This window comes from Cebus imitator, unplaced genomic scaffold (genome assembly GCF_001604975.1).
Source record: "Cebus imitator isolate Cc_AM_T3 unplaced genomic scaffold, Cebus_imitator-1.0 Scaffold2, whole genome shotgun sequence".
Lineage (NCBI taxonomy): Eukaryota > Metazoa > Chordata > Mammalia > Primates > Cebidae > Cebus > Cebus imitator.
In genome coordinates this window covers 4,165,066-4,182,492 of record NW_016107317.1, presented here as the reverse complement: position 1 = coordinate 4,182,492, position 17,427 = coordinate 4,165,066, and the positions used below count along the sequence as shown (strand labels likewise).

The window sequence follows — 17,427 nt, the reverse complement described above, 5'->3', positions numbered from 1 at the left end:
CTGACAAAATAATACCTGTTTTGTAAGTTCCACTTTACCATTGTATTTATCTGTGCTATAATTTATTTAGGCTAGCTTTCACATATAGGTCCAAGAATATAATAGACACAGCTAATTTGCACTGTTGATCCATAGTAACAGTCATTGAGAAGGTAAAAAACAAAAGACAAACAGCTTTAAATGGGAAATGGCACAATTAATCACAATTGCCATACTTATGCACTTGCTGACTGTGATCAGAACAGTTAAGTTAAATCCCATTTAAGAGTGTGCGTTGTTGAGGGAGAGGCCAAAAACCACTTTCTACTGCAAGAAACAACCCTACAATCCATGTGTCAAAGATGGTACTGAAGCCCAGTCCTATTGGTTCATAGACTGATTGCTCTGGTCCCACACCCTCTTTACCTCCCCTGTAGGAGTTGTTCCTATAAAAAGGCAAAGAAATGGTGAATCCTTGGCATTTGCATGTTCAAAGATGATCATTTCCTGTTCTCATAATGCATAACATTTAAAAAATTCAACTCATTCAGAGTTACAGTTAAATTCTCTCTGTTAAGTTAGATATTTCTCTTTTAATCATTCTGTAGTGCTATGTATCTGTAATATATTTGGTAATATTAGATCTCCTTGCTGTTTTTAAAGTATTGCCTATGAATAAGTATGGCATATATAAGATGTATAATATAATGCATTATATTTTATGTATTAAACGTTACCCCAAAATTCACTGAAGAAATAAAAAGTATGTGCGTCGATAGAGAAAAAGAGATACAGAGATAGAGTTATTGCACAGATCCAAAGCAAAAGTCAAAACTTAGAAGCAAATTAAAGCAATTACCTTGAATCCTGAATAGTTTCATATATACCCAGTATGACATCATAATGAAGTACAGGTACTTTATTTGGTAGTATCAAATTGAAGAATTTACTTATTAGGTCAAAAGAAAATTTCCATGTTAACCAGAGATTGCAAGTAATTTGACCAACAGGGTTATGTGATATTACCATAAGGTAGCCCTGGATTTATCTAAGTTGTGAAAATAATTTAACATCTATCACCTACATATATTATCTTACTATCCTTACAATTAGCATATGAAACAGACTATTTGGTCGCAGAAAATATTTTTCATTCATCCACTATATATTTGCCAAATAATCCCTACATGCCAGGCACTGTTCTAAATACTAGAAATATAAGGATAAATAAGACGCACCCATGGCTCCTGTAAATTAATAAAATAGTCAGGATTACCTTTACAACCCAGTTCTTTTGACACCTATATTGCATGATGCAAATTAAGGGTGTTTTGTGACCTTCAAAGTATTTGGGGTGCTTTGCTTATCATTTTACTGTTAATTACAGAATTAAATAAATTTTGGCAAGTTTCAAATGAGCTTTTTTGCTTTGTGGATATTACTGAAGTGAATAAAGCTCTATGAATTGTGGAATGATAAAATATTCACAGAAACTTACAACTCTGCAGCTGAATAACAATTACATTTGTTCCAAACAGGCAATTGGTTTCCAAACACATTAAACAAAGGCAATTTAGAAAGCTTCTTCTTCTTCCTGGCATCATTAACATTGTTGAACGTCCTGGGATTCTGGAGTGTTTCACAAAGGTAAGTAAGTGTGTGGTAAGATGAAAAATTTCTGAGTCCATGAAATATGGGTCTGGGAACCATCACTGAGCCAGCGGGAATTCTGTATGCCATGACTGGACAAATTAGCATATTAGAGAAATTCAACAGATTATTCAGAGCAAGAAATTTCAATTTAGACTTCACTTTTTCCATCGATCCTCATAATAAAAGAGTGCTTTACAAATTCTAAAACATGTTCCAACACAACATTTTTCTCTCCACTATGTAGCATCACTTTAGAATTAGAAATAGCCATATTGATAATAAGAATGAGTGAATCATTATCATTAAAAGCAAATATCATTAAACAAATAGCTAGAAATCTAATGATGCTTGAGATTTGGATCCTATTCAGGCCTTTAAATCAGCAGTGAGCATTTCAAGGTCAATTAAAAAAAAAACTGTAAAAAATCCCCTAGCTTGTCACCTGAGACCACCTGAGGGTGGCTTAATATGTACCATCTACCATACATCAATCCATTGCCAGACCATATCTCTCTCTCTCTCTCTCTCTCTCTCTCTGTCTCTCTCTTACCCCTTGACATATTCTTGTACAGCTGTGTACTTTTGAGAAAATTCTCTAACATCTCTGGACCTCTGTTTTTACACCTGTAAAATAAAAAAACCTCTTGTGGGTTTTAGGGGGACGAATATTGATAAAGGGCTAAGCACAATGTCTGTCACAAAGCAGGAACTAAACAGATTTTCATTTTCCTCATTTCCTTCCATCCATTTATCTCTTTAGTCATGTAGTCATATATTATCTCATCCATTGTCACTTCACCCTTGCCTAGATCATTATTTTATTAACCTAACAAATCTCTTTTTGAACATCAGCTATGTGATAGGTAGTGTCATAAACTAGAAAGATGCAAAGTCAGTAAGTCGATAAAGGTTTAATTCCATCAATGTTCTGCTCTGATTGGCTTATAGTCCAGTATAAGAGAGGATCAAACCTCATGCAAGGCAGAATTGATGACAAAATTAAAAAGCTTAATGGCTTCCTGAATTTTTATATTTCTTATACTCTAAAGTATATAAATTATCAAACTGATCCTTTCACAGTGCATACTTTTCCTAAATGCTGATCTCATTCTTAGATGGACAATCATATTAGAGAATCAGAAAGTTTTACAGAAAGATCCAACAGGAATGTTCTTAGCATTGTAGCAAAATAGATTTCACAGTGAAAATGGAAGCTGGAGGCATGGCCTCCTTTCCCTTCATCCACTGCCTCTAGACCCATAACTGTTGCTCATTCAGTAATTCTCAAACACCTGCACTCTCAATTTTTACTGTGTATCCTATGGTAAGGTTTGATCCTTGAAGTAATTTAGTTAAATTACTTGTCCAGTTCCACAATTTATCTACCATACAACTTCAGCAAGCTGTTTAACCTTGCTAAACCTCGGTTACTTCATTTTAAAAACAGAAATGATAAGAATGGTAACTGTGTCATAAGGTTTTTGTGAGGATGAGTAAATGATCCAAAGTGTTAGCAATTATAATTATTATGGTCTCATACCTAGCTGTATGGTCTCTTCTTCCTCCTTTTTATTCTTCTCCTGGACTTATGCAGAGGTGTGGCCAAGATGACCACGGTCATGGACAGAGTTCAGGTAGAACTAGCACTGGACCCAGAATCCATTAGCTCAGGGTGACTCATTAACATGCCCACTCAACCAACAGGCTAAGCATTGTTTCAGGCACTAGAGTTGAACAGACAAATTCCTAGTCCACATGGAACCAACATCTAGGGCCCAAAGGAAAATATTCACATGTGATTCTTTCTCCGTGATTGTGGAACAAGTCAGTTTCAGTAAAGAAGTGAATAATAGTGGTGTGGGGGGCAGAGGACGAGGTAAGAATAAAAACGTACAACACACCAGAGATTGGAAGAACCAAAGATGAGAAGGAACGAAGTAAAAGGTAAAGTTCATTCAGAAATAAATCTGATTCTTACCAAATCTCCATCTCCTATCTACTTTCTCTTCTCCTGCATACTTTTTTAGGGAGAAAATAGAGAGAGAGGGGAAGAAACAAAGCAGGAGAAAAGGAATTAATTTTCCATGTGTTGAGCAGCCTGTGTGTCTTGGATGGCATGCTATACACATACAAACAACTGCGCATAACTCCCCACCACCTTCTTGACATATAGATCTTATAATTCTACTTTATAAATCAGAAAACAAAACTGCAAAGCCAGTTAATTAAATTCACAAAGTTCACATAACTAGGATTCAACCCCAAATTTGTCTCTGAAGCCCACACTTCTATACTCCTGTTCTGTGCTGCCTCCAAGTGCCATAGAAGAGTCCTCTTCTTGCTCTCTGACAATTCCTAACTTGGTTTGGGAGAAAATGATTGCCTTCAGTGAAAGTAACTCTACCTGCTACCACCTGTTGACCAGCACCCCACAAGAAAAAAAATGGATGTCACACAGAAGAAAGGAGAGCCTGGAAAATTTGCCTCCAGAGATTAAGCAGTTAGAACCAATGACATCAATGCCAAGGCACATGTTGCTTTGGGGACCTATTGGCCATTGGGATTGGACAGGCCAAGTCAGAAGAGTTAAGCAAGACACAGTATGAAATCTGAGAAAGAAAGACCATTGTCTGCAGTGAGGAGCACATGATTGCGATTTTTTTTCTATACTGATGGTTTTTGTCAAAAACGTAAGCATGCTCATTATTCACATAAGCAAGAACAATGGCATGCAAAGAAACAGGCAAAAGTACCAACGTCCCAGGGACAGCATTATTGAAACATATTACTTATAAGTCAAATTTTATCTAATCTCAGCACATATGCAATCATAATCCCATTTTTATCAAACCCAAAGGTGTATTGGTTCAAAGCCAGGTGACAGTGGTAAATCTTTCAAAAACAAGGCAGTCCCAACTTATTCCTGTCCTCAAGATCTTGAAGACAGTGGATTAATTAGGAAACAACATCCTCACCAAAATACAGGTAGGATGAGGTCTGTTTTAGCACCCTAGACACCTCCACATCCAAGTTCATATTTGTCTGGCATAATATTAGGGTAAGTCCTAGAATCAAACCAATCTTGTGAGGGCCCCGGGACATTCTCTCTCAAATCCCCAACTGCATAAAGCTAGGAATTATACTTACATATAAAGCCAGACTTACCTGTCACATGTACCAAAAAAAAAAAAACAATCCCTCCACAATCAAATCTGAAGTACTGCATTGGTGACATTTCATACTCGAGGCTTTCCAGTTTAGGGATGAAGAAAGTAGGTAGATGAAATGTATTTTCCTTACTGAAAAGTATTAGGTAAATATGTCTATAGTGCTTCATATAAATATGTATCCTATCCCACACTGGGTGCTAAAATAAAAAGAAATTTCAGGTGTTTTGATGGGGAGGGGCAGAGAGTGTTTGTTTTTTATAACTAACACCACCATCCTTCCAGTGTTGTAAAACACATCTTATAAAGCTGATATTGCACTTGTTTTGTCAACTATTTCAGTCATCTTTTGTGCCTACGCTGTAAGAATTATTGAAAGTGACATAAATCAGAGACAAATGACCAAAATTGTTCAGGCAGTATTCATTCCCTTACAGTTAAAGTTATTTTTAGTAATGTATTGAGAAGGAAAAGAAGGTAAAATTAACTTTTGAAACCTTCACAAATCAAAAATAGATGACCGACCTCATCTATTTGTGAGACTCATGTGTATGTGATAAAATTAAACTTACAGCCGATATTCATTTGTTCATTTGCCAAATATTTATTGGACATCTACTATGTATCAATCACTGGGAATAAAGCAGTGAATAAAGCAATTTGAAGTTTCTATTTTCTTGGAACTTACCCAAAAGTGTTTAAGAAAGTAATTTGTCTTTAGAGGCAGTATGCCATAGAGGAAAAAGGCCAGGATTCAGAATAATCAAGTTCTGGCTCCAAATCCGAACTCTGCCAACTACTATTTCTATGAATGTTAAGCAAGTTATTTAACCTCTTGGAAGTTTCAGTTTCTCAGTCTGTGAAATGGGATGATTCTAAGTACTAGCCCCTTACATGGGGCTAGTACTTAGAAGACACTGGAAAGGCAGGCTTTACTGGAGGTTGGGGTTGGAGAGTGCACAGTCTAGAAATATATTCATGGAATCCTTCTTTGACAATGGCAGCTTCCACATAGTCTCAGCACTGAATTTACAAATCCCCAGTAAACCTCTTACGAGTCCTGACCACCATGAAATCTGTCAAGTCAACAGGCTTTCAGATTTAGCACCTTCTCTCCATCAGCACTGAAGACAGCACAGCAGGCTGTAAAAAAGCGCCACCTAAAGGTCCTTCTGAGACACTTTACTAAGTCACGAAAACTCCTTTGTCCTTTTAAAAAGACTGTTTTGGTGAGCAGCGCTCTTAAATAATCAACAGTGTTGTGCCAGTATCTATGAGCCCATCATAAAAGGTAGACAAGCACAGGACGGAAGCAAATGATTTATCAATTCATCTACATCTGGTCCTAAGGAAATCTTTCTTTCTTTCTTTTTTAGGTATTGTAATCTAAATCATTTTAATGCCCAGAACATCCGTGGAAGTAATCTTGAAGAAACACTTCTCCTCCACGAAAAGTCTCTGAAATTTTATGGCAGTGTACAGAAATTTTCTTCAAGTATTGATCTTTGGGAGACAGCCCTGTGAAACTGTATTTGGGTCTACCTGTCTTATGAGAACAGTATTCATTGTTTTCTTCTTCAGTTGAGCATTTTATATGTTGCAGTGTAAGAGCCAATAGATATGAAGGTGATTTTATAAATATCATCTGCATACTTTACTTACAAAGACTAATTATGAACTTTCTGGTAAACCGTGATGCTTTTGCATTAACATTATGCATTAGAATTAATAAAATAATTTCAAAGTCTAGGTGATTATGACAAAAAAAAATGAGTTTTCTATATACTAGTAATACCTTACAACTTTCTACAATGGTTCAGTCATTGAAAGCATATGACTTTTTTTGGAGTTTTAGTGATTCATTAGAAGCAAAATGACAGTATTTTAATACACTCTCTTTCAATACACTTATTGAGAACTTATTACATGCCAAGCATTGTGACCTTATACTGTATACAGCTGAGTAAATAATAGACATATACATGATTTTGCTATATTTGCTCTTTATATTACACTATCAAGATATGACTTCATTAAAGAAATTTTCTCTGAATTTAAAAGCAGTATTACTACGATAGATGTCCTTAACAAAGAGAACGTCCACACACTAAAAAAGTTGAAAAATAAATGTAAGATACGGAATTGTTGGAATTAAAGGAAAGAGGAAATGAAGGAAGATAAAATGAGGAGTGAGAGGAGGGTAAGTGCCCAAACCAAATAGAGCTGCTTAAAGGAATTATACGAATAACATCTTTTGGTCTCCACTGCCAATTCAGAAGCATTCAGAAAATCATCTTCTAAGAGTTTGTTCTCTTATAAGCAAATATATGTATAAACTCATTTTAAAAAATCAAATAAAATGAATGTCTGTTTCTTGTAGCAGTATTTGTCAAAATTTGGTTGAGGACAACTTGCTACAGGTGAATTTTTCTGGCCCCTACACAGACTGCCTTAACCCAAACCTTTTATCAGATTGGGGTCCAGGAATTGGTGGTTTTAATAAGCACATCTAAATCATTCTCATGTTCCCTAAAGTTTAAAAGCCATTGCTTTTCCAGGACAATTCATGCTGGATAGGACAGGTGAGTTTATCGGCTGACTGCAAATTATTCTACAATTATGCACCTCCCTTGTGTCTACATAAAATATTTTAGGTCTGTAGAATAAAAGATTTATTCAACTTGATTAGGTAGGCTATGCATTTTTAATTGCAAAAGAGGAGCTGTAAAGCACCAGGTGTTTTTCTTACTCAAACTATTTTTTGTTTGAGGACAAATGAAAAGACTTGCTGGTAGAGGCATAAATTCTTTCCCTGCAACTTTTTCAAATCCTTTCTGTTTAGCAATCGTTTCCTAGCAAAACAGTGAGGCAGACCCTTGATATTCCTTAGAAGCTTTCCTTGCTGCAAAAGGTTAAATGCCAAGTTTGCAATTTGGGTTTAATGAACACCCAAAAGAGCAAGAAATCTTTAAACACTTCACCTCAGTACAAGTGGGAAGCTCTAGTCTCTGCTACTGTTAGAAAAGGGGTCTGCTTCATTTCGTTCTCCCCACTCCCCACAAATTTGCCTTCATCTCCTTAATTCCTGCATCATAATAGAAAAAGGTGCTCATTATGCTTTCACTTGTACTTAGAGATGAAAGATCTATAGAATTATAAAGTTGACCCAAAGCAAACACCAAAAGAGCTTAGAATTCTCATGTTGGCGTTGACACTCGTGATTAGCTAAATTGCAGTAACTACACAGGCTTCCATTCAGAACAGGATGCATTCACACAGCAGTTTCTTCTCTACTGCCTAGCAACATTATCACTGAGCACCTGGAATAGTTTAGGCATTAAGTGTAATTGGTTTTGCTTTACATAAATCTGTAGCTTTGTAAATAAGCGGAGTATTTCAGCTTCTATATAACACCAATTAACTTAAAGGGATGCGTTGTTTGCAGTAGCCTGCTGGGTTTCGTACTGTATTTCTTCAGTAATATGCTCAGTGGCGGGTGAAGTTCTGTGTCCCTGCAGTGTTCCATTTACTCCAACCACTTGGTGCCAAGGGTCTGTACCCAGCCACTCATTTGCTCCATTTTTCACTGGTGGTAAAAGGTTGGAAAAGTGAAGACTTCTCTAAGAAGCACCTTCTGTGCTCTATTTCTGTCCATGATCAAGGCCTGAAAGGCGAGGTATCTGAAAATGTTTTCTGTGACCTGCAAAGCACAGGTCTGACCCCACCTGATTCTGTTCGCAACTGACAGTAACATCTCTTTTCCTTTTTTTCTTGTAACACTTCAATCCACTGTAGCCAAAAGTCACTACATTGACCCTCTATACAAAATTAAGAAAACCATACTCTTATTACATAAATTTACAAGTGAAAATGATTTTCATCAGAGTGACTTCTTTAACAGCACAAAATAACCTTCAGAAGTCTGCTCCTGAAAGTGGGTAAATGTTCCCTAGCTGCGTGGATATTTCTCCTTATTTCTTCTTTATTCCATTTAATCCCTTATATCTCATATCCCCTTCAGGTAATCTTGATTTATAGCATTCTTCCACCCTGGCAAACCTTTAATTATCTTGGTTTCTGAAAGCGTTTTATCAACTATCAGAGTAACAGTATCACCAAATAACAGCCCATAATTCCAAAAAGTTTCCTATTATAATATTGCACGATTTATAAATTGAAGGAGAGAAAATAATCTCTTCTGAAAACTGTCAGGACCCCTTGTTCTATGAAAACAGGGCTTCCACACTGGTACTCTGAGCCAGTTGGGCAAGAGGCATCTACCATCTACCCATTCTCTCACGACAAGAGAAGCCAGTGTACAATTATTGGTCCCAGACTTACGAGTAAAGCCCTTAAATAAAATCAGCAGCCAAGTGATGACAGCACACAGGTGCTGCTAGAATTCAGGTCTGCTTGTAGAGAGCAGGGAAATTAAAGAAACCACTAACAGTAACAACTCACATCTGTGTCACTTCTTACAGTTTACAAGTTGCTGTCACACATATTATCACATTTGATTAGCACCACCACTCCAGGAGGCAGGCACATTTTAGCATGTCCATTTTGTAAATGAGAAACTGTAACTCTTGAGACCTTAAGTGATTTATCAAGAGTCACAGAGATAGTAGGTGGCACAGACAGGACTTGAACCATGGTCTGTCTGTCGCTAGAGTGCTAGCTCCTTCTGCAATACTCATAATGTCACCAACATTGGATCATTTCCCAGCCACTTAGGTGAAACACTCTCTACATCATCCAAAAGGGAACAAGAATGGGAGAGAAGATTATGTGAAGGTTACAGACTCTGACAAAAGTTTTTTAAGCATCTCTTCTCCCTCACTCAGCTCTCCCTATGGAGCCATACCGTGTCCGACATGGACCTCAGGATGTCAGAAACAGTCCCTGAAAAGACCCACCCAGATTGAACACCATGGCAGGGGAGGAGTTCTCAATGTCAAAACAATCCTTTCCTTCTCCTTTCATCAAACGGACTTGGCTGTGCTACAGTCAATTGGAAACTGCCTTAGAAAAGCAATTTGAGAAAAACAAAGGTACCCTGAAAAGTGTTACTAATAATTATGGTGACTTCCGTAGTACTTGTTCAGTTCAAGACATTGTTCTAAGTATTTTCAATGCATTTGCTCATTTAATCATCACAGTAACCCCATAAGTTAAATACAATGGTTAATTGTATTTTATAGATAAGAAATATGAAAGATACAGGGGCTAATAACTTTCCAAGGGTTATGCAGACAGTATGGGCAGAGTCAAGGTTTGGACCCAGGACATTTGTCTACAAAATCTGGGGGCCATTCCTTTCTACATAACTGTCTCTCAGTATAGCTGTTATCTAGAGGAGGTTTTTCTATATTCCGAGGGGAGCTGAATTCCAGGGAAGACAGTGCCTAAGCTTAATGGATTTTGGTTTTTTTCTGTCCCAACACATAAGAATATGACTTCTTCCATCGGTAATTACCAGGTTGAAACAACATTGATACTCAATATCCCTACACTGTCCCCCTTTCTCTCCTTTCAAGAATAATTACTTTCTCCTGCTTACGTGTGAAAGTAAACAGATATTCTAAGAAGAATAAATATTTTATCAGCAACATTCAGTAAGATGAGAGAAGACATGTGGTTGGGTGATCTGAGGTGGAAATAGTTATTGTAAGGCAAGGAAAAAAGTTTGTTAACACCAGGCACAATGGCTCATGCCTGTAATCCCAGCACTTTGGGAGTCTAAGGCCAGTGGGTCACCTGAGGTCAGGAGTTCAAGACCAGCTCGGCTAACCTGGTGAAATCCCATCTCTATTGAAAAGACAAAAATTAGCTAGGCATAATGGCAGGTGCCTGTAATCCCAGCTACTCAGGAGGCTGAGGCAGGAGAATCATTTGAACCTGGGAGGTGGAGGTTGCAGTGAGCCAAGATCGCACTGTTGCACTCCATCCTGGGTGACAGAGCGAGACTCCATCTCAAAAAAAAAAAAAAAAATTGTTAAATGCTATATACAGTGAGGAAGTTAAAGAAGGAGCCCAAAGGCACAGTTCTTGGGGCAAAATGTCAGGTTCTGTGGCAGTGAGTGGGCACATCTATTTAAGAATTGTTGTAGGCATACTTTTCTGGTGTTCTCCAAATGGCAATGTATGCCCCCTGTTTCTCATCTGAAACAGTCACAGTTAGACCAAGATAGGAAATGGAGGTCAACTAGGCTCTCTGCTTCCTTAACTTCTATGCAGACATTCCTGACATTTCCTGGATTCTTCCAGCCCTGTCCTCCTGCCCTTCTTCTCCAGGAATACTCAAAGATAGTGATGATAATTCTTTCTCTCTCTCTCTCTGCCTGTGTGTTCCATGAAGGCTGACTAGAGTACAAAAGATGCTATGTGAAAATAATAAATAAATAAATAAATAAATAAATGACGCTATGTGACACCCAGGTGATGCACTGCCCCTAGTCCACTCAGAGGCTTTATTAATTATTAAATAATAATAGCACCCAAACTCTAATCTATCATTCATCACACAGGTTCGAATCCATTTCCTGGCTGAGAATCAGTTTGTTTCTTAAGCTTGCTAAACCACAAGTGATCAAATCTCATATACATACAGTAATGAGTCAATAGCCTATGACAAGTGCCTATTACCATGGTAGCAGCAAATCAGGAGCACCTTTAATGACATTTATGCAAAGAAAAAGGCAATGGTTCTACCAGGGACATACAATGGAGAAGAATGAGATCAATGGGAGGCAGAGATTTGGCAAAAATCAGGGGAAAGACACCAGAACGTTAAAGATATTACCAAGAAAACCTACATCTCATCGTCGTGGTCAGTTTTTATTTTCCCAAAGCAATCAATAGAAGCAAAATGAGGAGAGTGGGGAAGACATGCCAAATTTTAAAATAAGTGAAAGAGCTCTCTGTCAGAAATGCCAGAGGGGAAGTGAGAACCTCAAAAGTGAGAGCAGTAAGTGGCCATCTGGAAATTTCGATTTCCCATTTTGGCACACGGCATAGCACATAGTAGGCATCTTGCTTCGTCTGAGTTGACTATGACTCCTCTTTGAGCCTGCCATACTGTTTTTTTACCATTTTCCCAAGCATCTCTTACACGACCTAAACCTGCCCGATCAATTTCCACTGTGTCTCCAGAAATAGACTTTTGTTTCTAGTGCAGCTTGTGCAGTTCTGCCTTATTTCATTGCAGCCAACCATGCCTGAAAGACAGGAACAAACAAGATGGACAAGCGTGGCAGTGAATAAACCATTTTACTGCAATTAGAAGTTCACGGAGAATAAATTATCCTCTAGTTCAAGCTGTCCAGCAGTAATTCTCATTAATAATAACACTTCAACAACAGTCTGCTTCCCACATCGACAGTGAGTGCTAGAAACTTTTTCATTGCTCTTGAAGCAGGAGTCACATCCCAGACGCTAGCCCAGATTGCCATATGCAACACACAAGAGAAAGTTTAAATTACAAAGAAGCTTGAATGTAGAACTGGCCGTGAAGTTCACTGGCTAGATAAGCAGGTGGAACAATTCAAAGTGACCCTCTCGTTCAAGCTTTCTCTTCTAATTCATGCTAAATAATAAATGGATTTTCACATTAGTGAGTAAGTCTACCTAACAGTACAGTTTCCTGAGGTCTGTCCTCTTGCCTTATCAGAGATGTCTCTTTCACTACCTTTCCAATACATGGCCACAAGGCTACAGAGAATATGGGGTCCATGAAGGCAGGGATTATTGCAAAGAAACACACACACGTATATACATATATGCAAATATATAGAGAAATGCAGATATATACACATATATACATATGAAGTCCCAGCTAGCAGTTGATGCTGGATGTTATCTAGAAGACCCTCCACATGGGAGTTGCATCCGGATGGTCTCTTCATGTTGTCTTCCTAGATGAGCTACTTTGACTTTCTTCAAAGCTTGGTGGTTGGTATGGAAAGGGAAGCATCTCAGTAAAGAAAGCAAGCCAGGCTGAAATCCCATTGCCTCTTATGTTATAGCCTTGGGGGCTAAACAGTATCACTACCACTGCATTCTATTTGCTGAGGCAATCTGAAAGCTCTACAGCTAGTGCTTGACTTACGACCACGGTCGGGACCGCGGACCGGTCGTAACACGATTTGGTCATAAGTTGAGTAGGCTATATGTACAGTTGAAATGGTGCACGCGGAGATGGTAGTGCTGCCGGAAGCTGGTCCGCAGTGTCGTATGCCCAGCTGGGCAACGTTTGCACTGCCAGACACGGAGCAGTCGTGGCTAGCGATTGTGGTCGTAAAGTCAAATGGTCGTAAGTTGCATACGTGGTAAGTCGATCAATACCTGTGTTTAGATTTAAAGGGAAGGAAAATAGGTTCCATTTCTTCAGAGAAGTAGCAAGATTCTAGAAATTCATCTGGGACAAGAAACATTATTTAAGTTGAAAGCTAAATAGACATCTGCTAGCCAAACAAAGGGCAGTGGCAGAAGCACTCCAGGTCACCTTAGGATGTAACATAAGCAAAATACCAAAGCGTGAAATCGCACAACTTCTGGGAAGTTCAAGTCATTTGCTGTGACTGGACCACATGACTCAAGGGCAGAGTAATGTGACAGAATCTGTTTCAAAAAGATCACTCAGTCAAAAATGCAAAGGATAAGTGGGAGGGACTAGACAAGAGTTAGAGAGCCCAGTCAGGTGACTATTGCAATATCAGTAAGAAATAATGAGGTCCAGGTTAAGATGGGATTACTCTGGATGGAGAAGAGGGGAAGAGCATGAAAGATTCAAATATAGAATAACAGGAAGCAACCATTTATTGAATTTCCATTCTGCATGTAATTATCACTCTTGTGTAATTTTCACAATAAATTTATATCTTGGAATTATTATACGCATTTTATATATAAAGAAACAGACACAGAGAAGTCAAGCTGCTTTCTAATTTTCCCACAAGTAGAGCCAGGATTTGTAGACTCCAGTAATGAAGCCCACACATGTAATTACTAAGCTATACTGATTGTATGTGCTGGTGACAAAGGAAAAAGGAGTCCATGATCACTACTAAGTTTCTGTATTAAACAACTTATATGGGCTGGGAGTGGTAGCTTGCGCCTGTAATCCCAGCACTTTGGGAGGCCGAGGTGGGAGGATCACGAGGTCAAGAAATCGAGACCATCCTGGCCAACATGGTGAAACCCCATCTCTACTAAAAATACAAAAACTAGCTGGGTGTGGTGGCGCATGCCTGTAGTCCCAGCTACTTGGGAGGCTGAGGCAGGAGAATTGCTTGAACCCGGGAGGTGGAGGTTGCAGTGAGCTGAGATCACGCCACTGCACTCCAGCCTGGCGCCTGGTGACAGAGCGAGACTCTGTCTCAAAAAAGAAACAACTTATGTGTCTGGTAATGTGACAGAGATAAAGAAATGCAGGAGGATGAGAAAGTGGAATGGATAAGAACATGTTTGTACACAATGAATTTGTGACATCTGTAGGAAATTGAGTGGAGATGTCAGGTATCTTATTGTTGATCTAAACAAGGCATAATAGGTTTTGTTCATATGGAAATGGGTTGGAGTCATCAAGCATTTATACTCAATAAGGACCTTAGAAAATATCTAGCCATATTTTTAGTTTATAAATGTCAAATTCTAGGCCCAGAGAGGTGATGTGACTTAGTCACAGGTAAATAGACTCTTGTCTAACTTAGCTGGTAAAGCTTCCAGAACCGCTGACTCAGTCCAGCTCAGTAAAGTATGAATTTACCAAAGAATTACAAGGAAAAAAGAAAAACCTTCATAATCCAATGCTGGATTTAACAAACTTAATTTAGTTTAATTTCTATAGGACTTTTCAGAAACTTTATTATATGCATTGTGAATTTGCTAAGAAAGGGGTTTGCTATTCAGAGTCTTCTAAATACATAGGGCAACATAATCCTTTACTCAGCACTGACCTTCTCTAACACTTTGGAAAAGCTGGTAGGGTGGAAAGTGCACAGGCTTGGGATTCAGACAGCTTCGGATTTGAGCTAAGTCTCTACCAGGTAGTATCTGGGAAGACTTTGACATACTATTTAATCTCTGGACTTCAGTTTCCATATCTACAAAATACAAGTAAGAATCTAGCCGTCAGAGCGCTTTGTACATCAACATACATAACACATGTGGCAAAGACCCTCAGACATGGAGACTATCAATACAAATTAGTCACTTACTATTTTTTCCTTATAAATCAGCAAATATTTATTTGATATCTCCTATGCTTCCAAACCATTTATGGACATATATTAATTATTAATATATTTCTTACTACTATTTCAGAAAAACTAAAAGCATCTGTCTTTTCTATTTATTTTATTCCAAACAAAATTTTTATACATTAATGCCAATGACTTTGATACCAGACTCTAAATGTATCCAACTGTGGGGCTAAAAGAGATGAAGCCCCAGAAATTGTATTTATCAGAACAAAAAGTTCTTGTCAATTCATCATGAGTCTTCAGTCCCTGGAATTTGGAATTTCTCCAAATACATAAATTACAGGTCTCTTCTTCATTGGTACTGATAATTAAATTTAAAATGGAGTTAGAGCATGATACAGATAATCACCACATATAGATGCAAAGAAACAAATAGGCCTGGATCGCACATTATATGTTTGCGGAAGAGATGTTATTTAAAAGAATGCAAGTTTTGGTAGCATTCACTGTGTTCCTCTTTAATGAACAGCAGTTGTTGAATTCGTCTGTCTTCCTGCCTAAACCTCTTAATAATGAGTGAAATTAGGTCCACTTATCTGCCATGTTTGCCAATGGTTATGCCCCCCTTCTTGTTTGAAAGGCAGGCAGCAAGTCAATAAACAGAATTTAGCCCAGGTGCTGTGAGTCTAGCCTTAGGAAAGCACGACGCAGGATATCAAAGAAACCAATCTCACCCTAAAGGCACTTAAAATCTCCTTCCAAGATGGCAGATTAGGAGCAGCTCAAGATTGCAGCTCCAGCGAAAGTGCAGAGGGTGAGTGGACACCACATTTCCAGATGGATTTTTATTGCCCACAGACCAGGAGATTCCCAGGCAGAGGAGCCCCATGGGTCGCCAGTGCGGCTATTTTGGCCGGCACGGCTGTTTCGGCCTGCGCAGCTGTTTTCGCTGGCACCCCTGCACCACGATTCTCCATACAAAATACATGGGTCTGGGCACCATTTTAGCTGGCGATTGGAGCTACTGGAAGACAGAGTCACCCATCCAACTGATAGAAAAGGGGATTGAAACAGGGAGCCAGGCCAGGAGATTCCTGGGCAAAAAAGCACCACAAATCTCAGTGCGGCTGTTTCAGCCAGCACAGTGGGTCGCTACACAGGAAATCACACAGATCCCAGTGCCTTTTCAACAGGCAACTGGAACACTTGGGAGGCAGTCGACCAATCAACTGAAAAAAAAAAAAAAAGACTCTGAGGCACGGAGCCAGGTGATCAGGCTCGGCTGGTCCCACCCCACAAAAAGACAGTGATTTGAAACGCTCTGGATTGAGAGTTCCACAGCAAGCACAGCTGAACCCAGGACGGTCCAGCTCTGTGGGGGAGGGGCGTCTGCCATTACTGAGGCACTCCACCACTACGGAGGTAGTCTGCCATTGCTGAGGCAGTTCTAACTATACCTGTATAAACAGGACAGCAGCTGGGCGGAGCCTACGGCAGCTCAGCAAAGCCTCTGCAGGCAGACAGTGACTAGGCTGCCTCCTCACTGGGCAGGGCAGCCCTGAAAAAATGCAGTAGTACAACAGAAACTCATAAATAAAGCCCTAACTCCTGAGGACAGAGCACCTGGGGAAAAAAAAGGAGGGGTTATGAGTTCTGCTGCAGCAGACTTAAACGTACCTGCCCAGCAGCTCTGAATGAACAACGGAGGTCACAGCTCAGCACATGAGCTCCTATAAAGGACAGACTGTCTCCTCAAGTGGCTCCCTGACCCCCATATATCCAAAGAGTCACCTCATAAAGGATTGCTCAGACTGACATCAGGTGGGTGTCCTTCAGGGACAAAGATAGCAGAAGAAGAAACTGGCAGCAACAATTACTGTTCTGCAGCTGCTGCAGGTGATCCCCAGGTAAGCAGGGCCTGGAGTGGACCACAGCAGTCCTACAGCAGAGGGGCCTGACTGGTAGAAGGAAAACTAAGAAACAGAAAGAAATAACTTCATCATCAACAAACTGGACGTCCGTCAGAGACCCAATCTGAAAGTCAACAACTACAAAGACGACAGGTGGATAAATACACAAAGATAGGAAGAAACCAGTGAAAAAAGGATGAAAACACCTGAAACCAGAACATGTCTCCTCCTACAAGGGATCACAACTCCTCATCAGCAAGGGAACAAGGCTGGATGGAGAATGAGTGTGATGAATTGGCAGAATCAGGCTTCAGAAGGTGGGTAATAAGAAACTTCTGTGAGCTAAAAGAACATGTTCTAACCCAATGCAAAGAAACTAAGAACCTTGAAAAAAGATTTGACGAAATGCTAACAAGAATAAACAACTTAGAGAGGAATATAAGTGAATTGATGGAGCAGAAAAACACAACACAAGAACTTTGCGAAGCATACAAAAGTTTCAACAGCCAAATTGAC

General features: G+C 39.2%; 1 protein-coding gene across 1 annotated transcript in view; it reads left to right on the top strand.

Moving 5' to 3' along the window:
• The window catches only part of SLC15A5 (solute carrier family 15 member 5), a 90,968-nt gene extending 82,806 nt beyond the window's left edge, over nucleotides 1-8,162 (top strand). Inside the window, exons 8-9 of the mRNA XM_017528756.2 lie at nucleotides 1,518-1,626; nucleotides 6,176-8,162. Coding sequence (XP_017384245.1) covers nucleotides 1,518-1,626; nucleotides 6,176-6,323 — 257 coding nt within the window. The 3' untranslated portion in view covers nucleotides 6,324-8,162. The remainder of the gene's footprint in view (nucleotides 1-1,517; nucleotides 1,627-6,175) is intronic.
• The last annotated feature ends 9,265 nt before the right edge of the window (nucleotides 8,163-17,427 follow it).